This window comes from Thermobia domestica, chromosome 3, assembly GCF_964235325.1.
Source record: "Thermobia domestica chromosome 3, izTheDome1.hap1.1, whole genome shotgun sequence".
Lineage (NCBI taxonomy): Eukaryota > Metazoa > Arthropoda > Insecta > Zygentoma > Lepismatidae > Thermobia > Thermobia domestica.
In genome coordinates, this window is record NC_137456.1 from 9,684,901 (window position 1) to 9,705,939 (window position 21,039).

The window sequence follows — 21,039 nt, forward strand, 5'->3', positions numbered from 1 at the left end:
GGTACACAAGAATAATATATACATAACTGGAGAGACCTTATGAATGCAAATACACAGTTTAAACTTTCCAGTGTCATACATTAGCTATTGCAAATGTCGTTAGTAGACAACGCAACTGTACTGTACTTTTTCTTGACTTCATAACTGATATCCAAACGATTGCTTCCCAGAGACTTTTCCATTGTTACTTCGAAGCTCTGAACGTAGAATGATTCTTCGGTTGAAAATCTGGTCTTTTTATTGTCCTTGTTTATCTGAACAATTTTAACTTTTGAAAAGCCTTACGCTGTATTTTGAAGTTGAGAAAATCCAAATAACACTTCCTGATAATAATTATTATTATTATCATACTGACGGGGGAAAAAATGTTGTTTTTGCAGCTTAGGGATTTTCTATTTCATTGTGCCCTCGGAAAATAACTTATACATACTTCGGCCCCACCACTGCCCCTTTTACGGAGGAAGCCCTCCCTTTGCTTAGGGGAAAGAAATGAATGTCCTCGGCTGTGTTGCTAATTTGTCATTTTGTCCTTTGGTCTTGACGAGCGAAGATCGTAGGCTACTTAGAATGGCTAACAAGACAGTTCACAGCGAAGCCTGTGAAATAATTAAATGTGGCAATCCTTGTCCGCAACCAACAGTTGAAGGATTTCGACCACAGCAACTTGTCCTTCCTCTATCAAGGGAATAAATCATGCGATGATAGAATGCAGTGCGCACCATATAAAGAGAAGTTAAGGTGAAATTGCTGTTATTTATTGACTGTACCTCATACAACATCCACCTTCCTTAAACTACGTATGTTATGTGTTAACAAATATGCTTCTAATGAAACCTTACTGAAATGAAGACTATTGTCTTTGTTATAATACTTTTAATAAAACCTTACTGCAATGAAGACTATTGTCTTTGTTGCAATGCTTTTAATAAAACCTTACTGAAATGAAGACTATTGTCTTTGTTGTAATGCTTGTAATAAAACCTTACTGAAATGAAGACTATTGTCTTTGTTGTAATGCTTTTAATAAAACCTTACTGAAATGAAGACTATTGTCTTTGTTGTAATGCTTTTAATAAAACCTGTTGTAATGCTTTTAATAAAACCTTACTGAAATGAAGACTATTGTCTTTGTTGTAATACTTTTAATAAAACCTCACTGAAATGAAGACTATTGTCTTTGTTGTAATACTTTTAATAAAACCTCACTGAAATGAAAACTATTGTCTTTGTTGTAATGTTTTTAGTAAAACCTTACTGAAAAGAAAACTTATTGTCTTTTTTGTAATGCTTGTAAGAAAACTTTACTGAAATGAAGACTATTGTCTTTGTTTGTTATAATACTATGGATAAAGGTTTAAAAAAGTTACGGGAGATAAATTTTAATATAACACTATGTCAAGGAACAGACGTATGTTTTTTTTTTTTTATTATACACGTAATAATTAGACATAACATAAAAGAAGTATTTAAAAAACTTCCAAGCATGCTATCATAAAATACAAACATTTTCATCATTTTATAAAAATACATGGATCACTTCAAAAAATACAATTAATATACTAAACAGTCTTCTTACAAAATCACAAAAAATATATATACACTGGGTGATTCTTTTGGTACTTGATCCAAGAAAATGTGATTATCTCAAAGCTATCCATTAGATTTTAAACATGTATATGTGACTATATACTGTATTCAATGCGAACTACGTAAATTCTTGATACGCTGAAAATGTTAGCCACCACTGTCCAGGCAGGGCTGAACGTGACTTTTCATGTCTGTGATATCCAGATGAATATTATGCGTCCTTTTAGCATATGATTTTCCTTTTAACGCGTCCTTTTAGCATACGCTCTTCTTTTAAAGCATCCTTTTAGCATAAGCTATTTCTTTTAAGGTATCCTTTTAGCTAAGTTTTCCTTTTAACGTGTCGTTTTAGCATAAGCTTCTGCTTTCAACGCGTCTTTTTTATGGCATAAGCTTTTCCTTTTAACGCGTCTTTTAGCATAAGCTACTCCTTTTAACGCGCCCTTTTTAGCATAATCTACTCCTTTTAATACGACCTTTTTAGCATAAGCTTTTCCTTTTAACGTGTTCTTTTTAGCATAAGCTTTTCCTTTTAACGCATTTTTAGCTAAGCCTTCTTTTCAACGCGTTCTTTTAGCATAAGCTTTCCTTTTAACTCGTCCTTTTAGCATAAGCTTTTCCTTTTAAAGCGAATCACAAGAAGAAATTGAAAGGGCCTAAGTCAACCTGCTGTCGCTGCCCCAACGACCAATTTCCTCCCTCCTTTCCCAACGTTTCACGTTTCAGACACAAATTTCACAACTGTCCGTTCATACTTGCTGAAATATTTGAATTTTCTTGGATCTGTTATCAAAATAATCACCCTATAGTTTATTTAAGAGTCAGAAAGAAAGAAAAAAAATAATATTTAGGAACTGTCGAGGTCAATATTTGAACACAATCTAAAAAAGAAAGAGAAAAAACTAGGTTGAGGCATTCAGAATAGAAAAGTGGCGAACTCGATATTAACTTATTGGCTTCTTACGAGTAAATTAAATCTTAACAAGTTTATTCTAAAATAAGAATTCAGAGATTGCAGAAATTGCCTTTAAATTTTCTAAATTATTATACAAATATCTACAACACATTTAAAAAATATAATGAAACAAGTGTATAAACGCTGATAGACCTCATTAGTATGCGACTAATATCCAAAACACAGAAGATTGAAGCTTTAATTTTTAGTCGTAATAATATTAATATTCTACACGAATAAAGTTATTAATATAAGTTGTGGATAGAGACTCCTACTTTACATATGCAAATACTTCCCCAGTAATTCCTTCCCAAAGTGAACATAATTAAGATGAGAAGTGGATCTATGACCAGGATATACGACGACGATGATGATGATGATATAACAATAATACTATTATCATCATCTGATATTTGAAAAAATGAAATCTTTGAGTTTTACGTCCCGCGGTTATGCCGGTTAGGCTAAAGAAGACGGTGATGATGAGTAATGAATGAAATGGTGGAATGAAGAAAGTGGGAGGAAACGGGAGAACCCCAAGAAAACCCACGCACACGGTGTTTGTCCACCACAAAGTTTACTTGGTGGGAGCAGGGTTTGAACCCGGGACCCCAATATCCATGGTTTTGAATTGGATATTGTAGTAACAAAAGAAAGACTGACCAAATCTTCAACTGCATTTTAAACTATAACGTGTTACAGTTTGGGTATCTACCATATCCTTCATCAGACACTATATAGACACTATAGAAAAAGCACTGGAGGTAGAGAAGAGAATGATAAGAAAGAAGTGGAAATAAGCAAATTTGATAAAGAAGGTATGAGGAGATAAGCTGATGAACTGGACAGAGGGCTCACCTATTAATGAATTATGGCAGATAATTTTGTATAGCCTAGACAGGAAGATGGAATTTAAAAAGGCCCTTATAAAGGATCAAAAATGACGGCACGTGATTGGCAGGAAAATGGACAAGGGGTTTGGCTGAAGGCTTCAGCCAATAGAACTTAAGATTTTTTTTTTTTCATACTGATGTATCTTCATTTATGTTCTATAGTGTCTATATAGAGTATAATGAAGGATATGGTAGATATCCGAAACTGTAACCAGGCACGTAGCCAGCGGGGTCCCCCCCCCTTCGAGACTAGAAATGAAAAAAATTAGGGAAGGATGAAACAAAATGAAATGAGAAAAAGAAGGATCAGCGTTAAAAATAAACTACAGGAAGCTTTTGGTTACTCTTTCTTATGTGGAATTTGTATTACTTGCAATACATGGTTGTGAGGTGAGCGATATATCCTGGAAGAGTAAGAGAATTTGAAATTTCTAGAAAAGTTGCGGAATTCTCAGATTTCTGCTACTAGTCAGGGAGATTTCAAGCTTCCGAAAATATAGTGCCGTTGTGTAACAGCGTGGACAATTTTTATCATAATTTTTCGTCATCGCATTCTTACAATAGCAAACAAGTTATTTCAAAAACAATTTTCTACTGCTCTTTTAACCTGTCATTTGAAACAGACAGTAGTTGACGGAATAATAAAAACAAAAATATATGTGGAAAGAAAGTTCTGTTAACATTTGATTCAACAGAAAAAGGAACGCAGATATTGCAAAATATTTTACAAGACATTATTGAGTATGTACTTTTTATAATAGCTGAGGTCATAATGAAAGGAAAATTGTTATATTTGAATAAACAGAGGAAGGATGTAAATATTGTATAATCTTTTTCAATACTTTTTTATTTTACTCGAGATTTCTTTATAGTTTATTAAAATACTTACCAACATATCCTCACAAACCAATATATGTTGATAGTAAAGTAGTTTAAATTGATCGAGCTCCTGGGCCCTCAGAATTTCATGTCACCCCCCCTCCCCCCGTTACGAAATCCTGGCTAAACGAACCAATTTATGTTCCAGTAAAATTGTCCAGAATGATCGAATTTCTGGTGTGATGACGACAGTATTTCATGTCACGGACTCCCCCCCCCCCCCCTCACGAAATCCTGGCTACGTGCCTGACTGTAACCTATTATAGTTTAAAATACAGTGTGTGTTTAAGCTTTGGCCAGTATTTCTTTTGTTACTGAAATAACTGTTCGCAAATACAATTCTACTACAACTATTCGAATGATATGCAGTGAATCCATTCATTTTAAAGGAACGGAATCCTAAAAGGCATTCTTCCATTTCCTGATGGGACGAACTAAAAACTTCGTTCATTTTTTTAAACAAGTAGAACGAGATTTTCTTTCTTTCTTTTCTTTTCTTATTACTCAATACGCTGACCGTTATAACAATGTTTCCGTTAAGGAATATATTCCTTGAAATTTGTTCGTCTTAAGAAAAAGAAAGTTAAAAAAAAAAAAAAACAATTTGCATTCTATATTTAGTCAGCGAGTAATTTATTTATTTTATTTTTTTTTTAATACAAGTGACTAGTAACACTAATATTTCCTGGGAGAAGGACAGAATTTACGAGGCGCATCCAGAAAGTAAGTTTCCCACGCATTCCATAGCTAGGAAACCGTATGTTGCGCAAAGCGACTGCGTGCCCGTCAGAGACTAAGGTGCTAGCATGGCGCATGCGCCAGCGGAACTTCCCTAGTGCTCTCAGTAGCGTCGTGGCTGTGGTTGAAGATAGACGTTCCTATTCCAGCTCCCGCCGCGTGTGAAGTGCGAGCAGTGATAAAGTTTTTCAATGCACATGGCATAGCGCCGATTGAAATCCATCGTGCGCTGTATCGTTGCAAAAATGTCAATGCTGACACCATATACCCTGCTTTGTGTTCTGGAGTCGGTTGCTTCGGCATCCACCTGGCACACACACAACTTCTTGAACAGGCGCTCCGTGACAATGGTGTGGAATAAGGAGCGCAAAATCTGCGGGAACTGCTTGGTCATGACGTTAGGCCCACAGACCTGGCATAGCTGACGATGGATTTAAATCGGCGCTATGCCCTACGCATTCAAAAACTTTATCACTGCTCCCACTTCACACGCGGTGGGAGCTGGAATAGGAACATCCACCTTCAACCACTGCCACGACGCTACTGTGAGCACTAGGGAAGTTCCACTGGCGCGTAGACCATGTTAGGATTTTACTCTCTCATGTGCACGCAGTCGCTTCGCGCAGCATACGTTTCCTAGCTATGGGATGCGTGGGAATGTTACCTTCTGGATGCGCCTCATAGGAGAAAAAAAAAACGAACTCTTTCATATTAAAAAACAGTGAATGCAAAAAAGTTTTTTTAAAAAAAAAGAAGAAGAAGAAGAAGTATACAAGTACCACGACGAGTAATTTTCATGGTGAATAAGATTGGACGGAACCGGACGGGGAAGGAATCGAGCCCCCTTCTAATGTGTAATTCAGAAGGATATTGTTTCCTTTTTATTCCGAATGCCTCATTTACACAATTCACTAAGCTACGATTTATCAAAACATTACTATCAAAACCTTTGATAGACATATCTGTAGCAAAGGAAGCTAAATAAATTTAACACGATTTTAATTTCTGTTTGGAAGATCCATCAGATACAGAATCATATTTACATGAGAGTTTGCGAACACGAAAACATACTTTCATCTACAATTTACAATACATCAGAGGTTACACACGCTAGGTTTAATTAGACCTGGTATGAATAACAGGTCTAATTAAAATAGTTTTATGTTTTAGACTTAACGTTAACTCGGTAATACTCACACAAACACAGTCTTTATGAGGCAGGTAGAAACCCAATAATTGTACATAAACTACAAATCATTTATTAAATAAGAAAAAACTGTCAACAAAAATTAAAAATGTATAACTTTTAATAAATAGCACCTCATTAATAATTAAATGTGAAATGTTTCACTAAATACGTCGAAGACTATGAACTAAAGGAACCTTCTACAAAAAGTGTTTCCCCAATACTCTTAAAGTATTTGAGAAATGGCAAGAAAGGAGTTAACACTTTCATTGATTATTGGTTTCAATATCAAGACGATTATTTCATTTCTTACTTAAAGATAGTATTAATGGCTACCGAAGCTAGACTACAAACTAACCTACGAGGAACGTCCACAAAATAAGTGTACTAGGGCCCTCGCGGGCAGAGGGAATTTGTTATTGCTATGTTGGTCACACAGCCCTGTAGCTTGGTTCCTATCTTTTCCACCGGGCCCAATCACGAGTCGGTAGGTCCAAAACTGTGGCCACAGTAACGTCTCCCGTAAAAGAAGTCGATAAAATGTGCCGCCAAGTGCGAGATTCGCAGCGTTATCCGTTATCTCGTTGTGAAGGGAAAAATCTTCGTCTGAAGTTCTTAACGAGATCAAATCAGTTTATGGTGAAGGAATTATGAATCGTACGAGGGTGTTTCAAGTGGTGTCGTGAATTTAAACACGGTCGCAGTGATGTGCACGGTGAGCAAAGGAGTGGAAGACCGTCGATTTTAACTGATTCACGCAGTAACTTGGCGCCTTCAGACTATCATCTGTTCACCCTCCTGAAGATACACATGGGTAGGGAAAAAAAATCAACTGACGAGGAAGTAAAGGTGAAAATGAAGATTTGGGAAAAAGAGGTGGCGGCAGACTTCTTTGACCAAGTCATAAAAAAGTTAATCCCTCGTCTCACTAAGTCCATCGAGAAGGATGGCGACTTAATGGAAAAATAGTTCACATATGTACTGATGTAAGCACGTAAAAGTTTTGTTTTATATATATATATATATATATATTGAAACCTACAAAAATCTAGTACATTTATTTTTTGGACGTGCCTCGTATTAGTCTTTTGCTAGTTAAATTTCCCTTGTGATCACCTTTTGTCTTTATCATCAGTTGTCATTTTCGATATCTTTTGAATCAACTTTTTTCAACTCTTTCAAAATGTCTCTCTTCAAACCAGGCAATCTCCTCTTCATAATTGCTTTGTATCTACCACTGATAGGTGGTCTTCTATTTGGATCACTCACACCTGATGGATGACATTCTTCCAGAAGAGATGCTGTAAATGTGGCCATACACTCAGTCCAAATTAATAATTTGTCGTGTACAACTTTTTCAACAAAATCATTAGACCCTGAGGTATCTGCGCAGTCATTTCTCATTTCAACACATTGTGCATTGGCACTCTTTATTTGGACTCCATTATCACAAGTTTGGCAACAAGCATCCTTTACCTCTTTTTCCTGTAACGGACTGTCATTAGCAGAGTGAAATTCTGAGTTAACCTGCATCAAATTCTCTGTCTGTGTAAATTTCTCTTCAACTTCTTCTTTCACGAAACACTTTCTCTTTGATTCTGGTAGATCTCCCTCACGATCATAATCAGATCTTTTCTCTTTCTTAACCCAATCCATTATTTCAGGAAGTACTTCGTCCCTTCCCATTCTCTCCGATGACAATGTTTCGTCAATTGCACCACTTTCTGAGATTACATCTGACTTGCTACGGAAGGCTGGAATATTGGTATTCTCTCCTCGAGTTGATTGCAAATCATCTTTTCTGTCTTGAAAACATGAGTTACTGCTTTCCCCTTCAACACTATTCGAATTATTTGGATGACATTCTAAAATACTTCTTATAGCATTTAATTCTTCAGTCTTAGCATCCATCTTTGCCCCAAACCTAGATAGTTTCAGAGGAGGTAATTCCATTTGGTGATCTGAACTTATCAAAGAATTTAAAGTGTCAATATACACTTTTCTGAACCTCTTGTATTGCTCTACCGCAGCATGCGGAATATGTTTCTTTCCTCCGTACGTCTCATGTAATATTCTAACCGATAGTCCAACTATATCCCTATAATCTTTAAGAACATCACTTGTTGCAACAGCTTCGGAGTCGTTTGTTAATAGTTTTTTCCTCCGCTTCTTTCGTTTCTTTCGTCTGTCATTATTCCATCTAGCAACTGTACTTTCCATTCGCGTGTCATTATTCCATCTAGCAATTGCACTTTCCATCTTTTTCCAATTAGCACCTGTTATATCGATATATTTCCTACGTTCTAGATTACTTGTATCGAATGTCTGACCAACAAGATTGTCACGTTTGTAAATACTAGTTACGCTTCCAATTGCATTATCTAGTGTATGGCCAACAAGATTGTCACATTTGTAAATACCAGTTACGCTTCCAATTGCATCATCTGTCTGACCAACAAGATTGCCATATTTGTAAATACCAGTTCCGCTTCCAATTGCATCATCTACTGTCTGACCAACAAGATTGTCACGTTTGTAAATACCAGTTACGCTTCCAATTGCATAATCTGTCTGACCAACAAGATTGCCATGTTTGTGAATACCAGTTCCGCTTCCAATTGCATCATCTACTGTCTGACCAACAAGATTGCCATGTTTGTAAATACTAGTTACGCTTCCAATTGCATCATCTAGTGTATGACCAACAAGATTGTCACATTTGTAAATACCAGTTACGCTTCCAATTGCATCATCTGTCTGACCAACAAGATTGCCATGTTTGTAAATACCAGTTCCGCTTCCAATTGCATCATCTACTGTCTGACCAACAAGATTGTCACGTTTGTAAATACTAGTTATGCTTCTAACTGCATCATCTAATGTCTGACCAACAAGATTGTCACGTTTGTAAATACTAGTTACGCTTCCAATTGCATCATCTAATGTCTGACCAACAAGATTGTCACGTTTGTAAATACTAGTTATGCTTCCAACTGCATCATCTAATGTCTGACCAACAAAATTGTCACGTTTGTAAATACTAGTTACGCTTCCAATTGCATCATCTAATGTCTGACCAACAAGATTGTCACGTTTGTAAATACTAGTTATGCTTCCAACTGCATCATCTAATGTCTGACCAACAAAATTGTCACGTTTGTAAATACTAGTTACGGTTTCAACTGCATCATCTACTGTCAGATCAACAAGATTGTCACGTTTGTAAATATTAGTTACGGTTTCAACTGCATCATCTACTGTCAGATCAACAAGATTGTCACGTTTGTAAATATTAGTTACGCTTCCAACTGCATCATCTAATGTCTGACCAACAAGATTGTCACGTTTGTAAATACTAGTTACATTTCCAAATGCATAATCATTGTTTCCTTTCTTCATAGCACCTAGCTGAGCCTTCTCCCTATTGCTTTTCGATGCACACTTCCTTGTAACCATAAACCCATTATCACTCTGTGAAACTTCAGCATTGTTTTCAGAATGGAAAGGGTCCTCCTCACCAATATTTTCACTGTCTGACTTTCCTTTATCTGAACTAACCGTGGCACATGACATCGCAGTAGCATTCTCAACCCAATGTGAATAAAACTCTTTAACAGTTTGTATTCTGGGCTCTACATGAATAATACATGGAAAAGGGTTTATCACATTTTTGGGATACTTAGGACACTCAACATCCCCGGTTTTATGACCGGTTACATTGCACGAAGAACAATACAAAATCATGTTGAAGGGAGAGCACCATTCATAATGCGAACAGAAATCTGTCAGTGTATGCTTACCACATATTCTACAAACGGGATGAGTACTTCCACAATCCATAATCACATGTCCAAATTGTTGACATCTTGCGCATGTTTCGTACTGCTTATTGTACTCTACACTGAACATTTCTCCTTTAAAGAAAATACCACAATGAACCAAACATTCAAATTCTGTATAATTTTTACTAAACAATAATAAATGTCTACCCTCAAAAACTCTTGCTTCTACAATATTCACTCCTCTTTCACGCAATTCTGCTACTATTTCTTCCCCTGTAGCTACTAGAAGAATTTCCTTAATTATACAAGAGTATGCACGAGCTGGAACTTCATATTTTGCATTCGGACCGAAATATCTTTTAGCTGATATTTTCCGAATGTACAAATGTCTTTCACGAGAATTTTTAAACCATATTCTGAAATTTCCCTCCACCGAAACGATACCTGGAACTTTTGCGTCCAAACAACTGCTTATAGTTTGTACAACCAACGTTGAGGTAACCGAAGGATTTATAATATTTAGATATGACCGCAAATCACCTGCCATTTCCGTTAATTGTAAGCTTTGAAACTCAATTTTAACAAATGAATTATTTACAATTTTTCAATTATATCTACATTCCATGAACTTTTATTAGCAAGAGAATACACTATTTAGTAAAATATTTCGTGAAGTGAGTTCGCTGAATAATAGTAAAATTGTCCGTTTTATACACTGGAGAAGGATTAAGTGTGTCCTGCTTTCCACGATAACTACAATGCTCTTATTATTTACTCTATGAAACTATTTGTTTTTTTCTTTCAGTGTTCAGTAGTTTTACAACTGCTTTCCCTGCAAAAGTAAAACGAAAAGAACAACATAAATTGTTAGAAGAAACTTACTAGCAAATATAAATTAGCATTTACGATTCGTTTTGTCTTTATTTTCAGGTTGCAAATGGAAACAAAAAGCTATTTATAAATTTGAATAACTTTCTTTATAATTGTTTCGTTTAATGTACCATCTTTTTTTTTTAAAAAAAAAAAAAAGTTCAACAAATGTTTCTAATAAATTAAATAAAACCATTTTCCACTACGGAAAAAAAATAAATGACATCTTTGTTTTACGTCCCACGGTTATGCCGGCTAGGCTAAAGGAGACGGTGATGATGAGAAATGGTGGAATGAAGAAAGTGGGAAACCCCGAGAAAAAAAAACGCACACAGTGTTTGTCCACCATACAGTTCACTTGGCGGGAGCTGGAATCGAACCAAGAATCTCATGCACCAGAGGTGAACGCTCTACCACTGAGCCACCGTAGCTCCCGTTTTTCGCTACAAGCGTTTCTAAAGTATGTTTATTCACGAGCCAGCGAAGTTTATGGAAAAAACACGGCCATATCTAAGCTATGCAAGGAAAACTTTGATTGTGGCTTAGAGATGATGAAATGATTGTAATTATTAATTAGTTCCCGTCTAACATTGTAATTTATAAATATTGTAATATACAAATATACATTAAAAACAAACAAATAAATAATAGATTTACTCACCTTTCTATGACTTAAGTACCCCGAAGTTTCATGTTCCCAGAGAAAACAGCTAGCTTATCATTAAAAAAGCAACAATATACCCCGGATTATTCGTACTCATATCCATAGAGTACTGTTGTAGAATACCTTCCCTACACAGGATTACATCATGACATGTCCGCATCTTGAAGAGTAACAATTTCCGTTACATACATTGAACGAAATACCCTGACTTGTCCGTATTTTCTAACTTCAAGTGTATTGTCAATTCAAGTTTAGATATTTCACATGTTTAATTATTTGTATTAAAAAAAAAAAAAATTAAAAAAGCAGAGCTACTGAAAAATATGGATAGGCAAAGTCAACATGATGCTGTGTAAGTACTCTTTCATACATTTCAATATACAAAGTATATTAAATTTATCAGCTATTAGGCGATATTGTGCATTTCGCACCGAAAGTATATACATTCCTTTATGACAGGTTCTTCCTGAAGCGAATATCAGACCAATTAAGCTCACAGTTAGAAGTACTCATAAATACTATTGATATACCGAAACCAACCATGGTTATTGTGTCATCTCATGATTAGTCATGTTCCAATTACTCCGTTACCGCTTATTTTCTGACAATCGAAGGATTCTATATAATGCAAGAAATTTTCAAAGCAAAAGGAGCTATTTCGCGCGGTAATGAGAGAAGAATGTGTATATCCAACACAGTCTCCAGAGCTCGTGTCATTTGTTTTGCGTTTATCTCTTACAATCACTAGTCAAACGATGATCAAATATCTGTCTGGATATTTGAACAGGTGGCAAATACTCGATTTGAATATGAGGCCGCCACTGAAAGGGTATGTCCTTTAATCTCATATGGAGCAACTATTTCTAATATCGGGGGACAACCAGGCACAAATATTAACTAAGGCTTTCCCACGAATGTACGTTATTGACATGAGCCAATTTTAGATGCCTCATGCTAGTGACCAACGGAAGCCTAAAGTAGCCTGCAGCATAGAGCGATAAATGTGCGATCGACCCCTTGAGTGCAAGTGCTCTTTTGTATGACTTCCTCTTCCTAATAATAAGCACTCACAGTAATGCTCTCCTGCAGGGATCAGAGAAAGAAAACAGGAATAAACAACCCAAACAACTAACGAAGGTATTTATAAATTTGCTCACGTTTTAGTTCTCGTAAGCCGCTTTAGTATGGCCGATGCTTTTGACACGAAAAACTTCTATCCTATGAGCATAAGAAAATAATAGAGGCAGATCCATGTTTATGGAAACGATTTTGAAATACCCACCCTTGGGCCCAGAGCCGTGTATCCACCAGCGGTTGTGTTCTATATACCTACCCTGTCTATACCCAATAAACCGACACCGGAGTTTCCATTGGAGAAGGCTTCTAGTTTTAACCACTCATCCTTGCAAACTTTCCACAATCCTTGCACTGTGCGCGGATGCCGGCAGGAAACAGCTCGCTTCAATAGCACAAAAGTCCATCGGTGCAGCATCGAGGGATTTGATAGGGATATTGGAATTAGTGGTGGGCACAAAAACTGGTTTTTCCATTTTCGGCTTTTAGAAAAACCGAAACCGGTTTTTGAAAATTTTCAAAAAAAACCGGTTTCGGTTTTCTCCGAAACCGGTTATCTGTTTTCTCCAAAACCGGTTCGGTTTTTCACCAGATCCGGTTTCGGTTTTTTTTAAAACCGATTCCGTTTTTTTTTCAAAATTTGTTCTATTTCTGCCCAGAATGGTGTTTCGTTGTTCTCCGGAAACCGAATCCATTTCCACATAAATAGTTTTATGTGTTTTCGAAAAGCTTTCACCGAAACCGGTTTCGGAGAAAACCGAAATGTCGGTTTTTCGGGTTTCGGTTTTTATAAAAACCGGTTTTGCCCATGCCTAATTGGAATACGGGATGGTACAGATACCAGTGTCACGCGTTTCGCGGGCCACGTACGCCAGAGTTGTCCAAGCCGTATGGCTGGAGGCTTAAAATGTTTGAAAATGCAATACTAATGATATATATATATAATCTTAAATATCAGATAGGCAAAAACAAGTTTGCTTGTTCATTGAAGTATTTGTTTAACCAATGCGTATCTTGCTAGTTTACATAAAGATGTTTCCACAATGTGAAGTTGCATATAGTATATTTAATAAGTAACTTCAAATGTTTGTGTTTTGTTTCTAAATATTTTTGAAATATACTTTATTTTGCCAAACAGTGTGTTCTGAGTTAAAGAAGAAACACATCTTTTATTTTCCATTATATTTTCGTGGTAAGATATGCTATTGATATTTTTACAGAAGAACAGTAAACGATATGAAATTCTCTTGTCGAAAAAAGAAGAGTATTTGAAAACAATTACTGAATCTACTTTGTTACGTATTATGTTACTTATTATATTGTATGTCTTTTTATGATATTTCAATATGTTTATTTACTTTAATAAGCGCATATCACAGTAATGTTGGTAAAATTTTATTGAAAAAGTATATCATGGGAAAGGTATATAAAAGAACCAGGCATACTTTGTTTATTTTACTGAAAGTATTTTGTAAAAGTTTAAACTAAAGTAAGTGAATTATAAAGAAAATGAAATGAACTGAAAGTGAAGAAAGGACTTTACCTAGAAAAGCTCCACGTTTTCGTTATGTTGTCAATAAGCTCCACGTTTTCGTTATGTTGTCAATATGCTCCACGTTTTCGTTATGTTGTCAATAAGCCCCACGTTTTCGTTATGCTGTCAATAAGCTCCACGTTTTCGTTATGTTGTCAATAAGCCCCACGCTTTCGTTATGTTGTCAATAAGCCCCGTTTTCGTTATGTTGTCAATAAGCCTCACGCTTTCGTTATGTTGTCAATAAGCTCCGCGTTTTCGCTATGTTGTCAATAAGCTCCACGTTTTCGTTATGTTGTCAAGAAGCTCCACGTTTTCGTTATGGTATCAATAAGCCCCACGTTTTCGTTGTTGTTGTCGGAGGAGGACAAGACTTCTTACCTGATAAAGCAGTTGCATGGCGAAAGTTCTCACAACGTTCCTTCTTGGATATGTGTAGTTATGTATCGTTGGAATGGTGATCGTATCAGGAACACAACCATAGTATACACTTCCTGAACGCTTACTTTTATTTCATGGTGCGCATTCATCCCATCGAGCGCAAATGTAACTATTTCAATTTTAAGTAAAGATTTATTCCGTTTACTGGAACTAATATTCAGTGATTTTTATTGAACTTCTATGTAAGTCTTTGGAAGTATTGCTTTTCATTAGTGTTTTGTTTCGATAATGCTGTCATCTAGTGACGAACAATCGAAGGAGATTAAAGGAAAAAGAAGGTAAACTCTGACCTCTCCGAAGATTGTGTGTTGAGTTGCAAGTGTAGTGGTGAGTGAAAAGAATATATGAATCAAATTTTAAAAGATGACGTGGCTTAGCAAGGCTACCCTCAACCCCAGAAATTTTCCTGTTTAAACTCAGTTGTCGAATACAAAGTAACAATAATTGGTATAGTGTTGCAAATTTATAAAAATATGTGATAAGTGAATCTTTGACGTTTAGTCAATGTGTTGTTGCATTGTTCGTGTGGATACGCCCAGGTCTAACCAACCACAAGACCGTTTAGAGGTTGTAGTCTTCCGAATCTTGGCATTAGCGTATTGGTTGAGTTGATTTTGAGTTTATCGTCCCGTTCAGCAGCGAGGCTATATGAGACGTGGACCTACTGATTAACGTGGAATCCGAACCACATGAGCTCCCGCCGGGAATCGAACCCGGGTCTCCCGCGCCAAAGGCGCGTATGCTAACCGCTTAGCCACGGAGGAGCTCGGCATTAGCGTATTGGGTTAAGTCCTAAAGACGTCACACAGCGAGCGTCTACATGTGCTGGTCGACCTCTCCTGGCATCCTTAATATTGGTACAAGGCTAATCGTTAAGGACCGGGAGGACGGGCTAAGTGGATGAGTTCTCTGGATTATTATTATGTTATCATTTCTTAGATTTGTTAGATATTCCAGTGTAAACTAGCGTTCAGCTGTATCTGAAATTATGTTCTTAAAATAAAAATGAATATCCAAAGGAAAAGTCATGCTTGCTGTGCTCTTCGATTGTCCTAAACCTCTATTTTCTGGCATCCAAAGACCGAGACTTGTAACCATATAGTCCAGCTCATTGAATATTTATGAAGAAAATTTTTAATTTTTAAGTGAACCTCGTATAAAAGCACTCTCAAGAATTTTTCTCTCAGCAAACAGACGAATATGCATATGTGTGTGTGCGTCCCGTCTGCGACGGAGATCGTGGTATTCCTCTCGTCTTCCCAAATAAGGAGTTAAAATTCAGCCCAGAGAACAAACTTCGTCTCTAAAAATTCCTGCCTATGGGTTGTCATAGCTATTTTTAACTTTGACATCATTAGACTGCATCGTGAGTCGATCCTCTGCGTAGCAATGCGAGGAGACGGGGAAAAAGTTAAGTTAGTCTGACAAGTGTGCCCGGTGAAACTACCACGAGTTACCATGAAAGCCGTGTTGTGGCGAGTAATGACATAACATTTTGTTAAACATAGCACATTAATACCTTAACAGTATAGTAATAACAACGAAAATGTAGTCTAAAGGAACTCGAAATCTTAGATCATTTTTACATGATTGTTAACTTTAAAATCGTCCGGACAATGAGAAGCAACGGAGCAGTGAAAAGCAACCTGCCCATCGCAAAGAAGATGAAAAGGATGGAGAGAAAATGCAATCCGTAACTTTCAGGACATCCCCCTGGAATCACCAAAATGATTTTCCTTCAGCGCCAAAGTGAGTGAACAGTGGCAGTGAAATTGTGGAAACCAACAAAGTATCGAAATACAACCGGTCACCCGCGACAACCGCGTCTTCCGCGCTTACAACAATAATAATTGGGCCGAGTATTAAATTTTATTATTATACGCAGTTATCCAAATCAAAGTGCCTAAAAGTAATGTAATATACGTTCGTGAAGTTTTAGTGTTGTTAATTAAAGTGAAAAGTGAAATCTTGCGTATCCTTTACAAAATAATTATCATGACATAAATTTACATTTGTTAGTTTTAAGAAATAATCTAATTTACTTTTCTTTTCAGCACAAACAACCAGTGCCTATGCAACGTAATAATTTCCACATTATTAAATTGCATTAGCGCTGAGAATATAATTAGAGTTAGCTTTTGTGTCGGTTCCCCAGAATGTTCTGGCTCGAACTCTGAACCGTATAGTCCAGTGGCTGTATTGTCGGTTTTGATGGATGATCCAAATTGTCATTAAATTCTAAAGGAGACGTATTACTCGTAAAGGATCGAATCCTGAACCATTATAAACGCCTAAGCCCTCCTAGGGATCTGTAGGACACGAACCACATACTATTGTATAAAGGCTTATCTCGACCACGGACAAGCAAGAATCGAACCACTTACTGTTATAGACTAAACTATCAACACAGACCGTTACTGTAACAGTCTTACATACAGTGCATTTGGTACGCAGTCACTAACAAAACGCAGCATGCTGTCAGGATTTATTCTGTTACATGATAATGATTGCCTTCATGTTGCCAGCAAGCTGAGAGACTCATTGGCACGATTCTGGAAGAAACTGTTGGACCACTCAACATATAGCCCTGACTCCTTCTCACTTTCGTATTTTCAAGCTTTAAAAAGAGGAAACAAGAAAGTGCTTACGGCTCTCATGTTCCACATGATATGAAGACTGCCATATTCCAGTGGTTTAAAATAAACAACCACCGGGATTCTTCACAGATCCAATTCAGGCCCTAGTCATTCAATGCAACGACTGTGAATTATCGAGATATCTTCTTAAATAATAAACAAATAAAATAATGAACCTACTTGCTGTATGTACTTTTGCACACAATTAAAGTAGCGACATTTTCCTCGTGCACAGTTTAAGAATATCAACGGTTCAGTCCCCTTCCCTTGTAACCACAAAATACCCTTTAAATGATACCAACAACAGACCCTCCCGCTACGATAATCTATATGTCAATGTGTCTTTCAATATCGCCTTATGTCCAAAACTTCCCGAATCAACCCTTGGACGTAAGATACTACTTTTTTAAAAAAATCACAATTCTGAAGATCATTTCGACTCAACAAATCCGTACTTAAGTTAAGAACATATTTTCCCTTCCTTTTCTTCTGGGTTAGATTTAGATCCTCGAAAATTAAACATTCTAAGTGAATGAATTTGAAAATCAGACCTGGACGGACGTACATACATACATACAAGCGGCATATAATATTCTATGTGCCATAGAAAGACACCAAACTCTTGTATGGCACGTACGGTGTGGTAGCACTGGTAGCAACTATAAACGAGAAATGCATACAGAGCAGGGTTGGAAAAAACCATGGTTTTTATTGAAAAAAAACAAAACCCTTTTTTTAATTTTTTGTTTAAATAATTTGCTCTATGTATTTATATCACATATGAACAGAAATAAGTTTGCTTCGCCTTGGTATTATTATGCAACAACTGGGTTATGCTGGAAGGGGTCACATAAGCTTAAAGCGGAATCCAAACCGCTTCTCGGCTTACACCCGAGAGAAATTGTCCTTCATTTGAACTCGAAACCTGGATTCATTGACCACAAATTCGGTAAGTCTACCGAGTCACTCACGAAGGACTCCTGATAAAAATACGTTGCACTGATCCTTACATGCTTCTTAATATAACTGTCAAGAGTCATTTCAGAAGGACAAAAAGATAAACAGTTGCACAAGTGAAACCATTATACAGAATTACATATGGACAATTTCAAAATTCTGCAGAGCACAGAAGAACTAATTTAGTCCAAGTTAGATCACTACGACTTTTATAGGTCCAAGTTAAAGAAATGCAACGACTTAATTTGCATATCAGTAAGAAAAGTGAATAAAGATACGAATTATTTGAGTCCACTTTGGCTCTGACCCATTTTTTACATAAATAGATACCAAAGACACTTCTGATATCAATAAATCTCTCTTGTGGGGTTTGTATGACCCCCTCCCAAAAGATACAGCATTCCGATGTATTTTATCAATAGTAAACATTATTAAAACGAAAAAATATTTAGAATTTTTCTTTGATTGAAATTGCGTAACAATAATAATAAACTATAAAAAAAATCACAAATGAAACATTCATAAACTTGTGAAAATACAGTAGTTACTTTTGTAGTATAATTTCTTTGAGTAATGAATAGGGAATTTAGGTCTGAATATAATACGAATAATAAACGGGAGGGTAACGTGATAACCCGCAAATGTGTGTTCATCAAGATTTTACGAACACTTATATTTTTACGAACAGTTTTCTTTTTGGTTTAAACCATTAAAAAAAAAAAAACAGCTGGTTTAAACCACCTTGGTTTAAACCAGCCAACCCTGATACAGACTATTCTAGATTCCCAGACAATGACATTAAGACGGGTTTTATTTGAATGCCTCTCGTAATATGTCCTCTACACGCACATTTATAAAGTCATTAAAAAAAATAAACAATGAACTCAATAATTATTTCTAGCAGATTTCCATCTGATAATGCTCGTAAATTAAAGCTTATATTTTTATTGATTTTGACACATTCATTTTAGTTTTCATAAATCATCAGTCTTGTCATAATACTACATTGCTAATTTACAGTTGCATCATTTTAGGATCTTCATCAGAAACAAGTTTACTTGTATTACTAGCAAAAATGACAATTCTATTATTTTGCACAATTCAGTTAGAAAGTTAAACATGAACAGGAAATGAGTCAAAATTAATCCTTAAGGAACATCACACTTCATTTCTCTAGGATCAGAGAATACACACCCTTTCTATTAAATTTGTGTCTTCTTTCTTACATACTCATCTCAACTACTGACTCTTCCTTCCTAAAAGAATGTAAACCATTATTTCTAGTTTCCTTCATAGTGTGCCTCGCTAGTTTCCTCAATTATCCTGTCAATCAATAGCTTCAGTTAACTCGCAAAAATTCGAACTGAGATTTCTAAAAAAAAAAACAGCTTACGCAACGTGAATGACAGCTGACAAAAATGTGTCACGAAGCACGGTAAGTGCGTACAGAAGGACTCATACCCTCATAGTTCCAAAGGTACGCGTAATTGTTTCCTTGCAGGTGATGCCAACAATGTTGGATACCCCAGTATTGTGGTGATACAAGAAATAATACAATCTGAATGCTGCTCTGAAGCTTTCGAACTATATATAACTTATCTAAAATCAAATGAAAACAAACATTTATTATTCTGTGTAAGCGTTTCAGTAATATACGCTGTCTTCATCAGACATGATCTGATGAAGGCAATGAGATACTGTTGAAAGTGTTCGTTAGTAATAATACGTGTTTGTTTTCGTCAGATTTTATTTTTAAAAAAATGAAATCTTTAAATTTTAAGTCCCACGGTTATGCCGGTTAGGCTAAAGGAGACGATGATGAGTGAAATGGCGGAATGAAAAAAGTGGAAGGAAACGGGAGAACCCCGAGAAAACCCACGAGCACGATGTTTGTCCGCCACAAAGTCCACACGGCGCGAGCTGGGATCGAACCAGGGACCCCAAGCACCGGAGGTGAACGCTCTACCACTGAGCCACCGCGCCCCCATTTTATTTTTATTTTTAAGAATAATACTAATATTTTCTCCTCATAATTCCTTTAAAAAAATGATACTTCGTGAAATAGTTTGTGTTGTGACGATACTCTCCACAATAAATAATACGTTTTTCAATGAACTGAAGGGCCTGATGAAAGAAGAGACCATACCGCTCCTCCACATAAATTGCTTTTCATGCACTGAGAAACTGGTGTCTTCCACTACGTGTTGTTTCAATTTATTTGTTCTGAGATATGCCACACTGTCTAATTCGCTTTCTAAATTTTTTAACTTCATGCATTGTTACCTTCTTTCTAACTTCTAATTGCCTTTTTCTCAAGGATATGGATGTGGGATATGACTTTCTTCCAAAAAGCCCTTCAATTATCAGATGGTAAGCTTAGACAACGTTCTGAAGACGAGCGAAATGTGTAGTTCTAACACTAATTTACAATTATTAGAAAACTAGGCGGAATAAAATTTAATATTATTATGTTGATTTCTGCAACATTTTAGGGGAAAAAATTAAAATAAGTAGGGACGGAAAAAGTGAAATGCAGCAAATATAATATACTGGCCTTGTACCCATAGGCGGCGCCAGGAATTGGTAATGTGGGTGCAGGCTACGACACATCCTAACCATGGGACAACACATCTTAACATTGATGCCAGAACGCTCTGCACTATTGAGCCTTAAGATCTCAAAAATAATCCCTAAATTTTACTTTAAAAAAAGAAAAAGAAAGAAAGAAAGAAAAAAGAAAGAAAGAAAAAGAAAGAAAGAAAAAAGAAAGAAAGAAAGAAAGAAAAAAAAAGAAAGAAAACACGATATGATGGCAAGTAACTTATGAGAGACTTGAGAAGTCA

At 36.2% G+C, this 21,039-nt stretch overlaps 1 protein-coding gene across 7 annotated transcripts in view; it reads right to left on the reverse strand.

The window, feature by feature from the left end:
* The window catches only part of LOC145682397 (uncharacterized), a 260,717-nt gene that overhangs the window by 102,986 nt on the left and 136,692 nt on the right, over window positions 1–21,039 (reverse strand). For 5 of the 7 annotated variants that reach the window (XM_081754001.1, XM_081754004.1, XM_081754002.1 and 2 more), the window contains exon 4: window positions 1,506–10,852. The exons of 1 other annotated variant lie outside the window; for it this stretch is intronic. In XM_081754001.1, the coding sequence (XP_081610127.1) occupies window positions 7,370–10,567 (3,198 nt within the window). In that variant the 5' untranslated portion in view covers window positions 10,568–10,852 and the 3' untranslated portion in view covers window positions 1,506–7,369. Of the gene's footprint in view, window positions 1–1,505; window positions 10,853–21,039 lie in introns of those variants that run through there. One more of the 7 variants, XR_014130893.1, reaches the window with a different exon arrangement.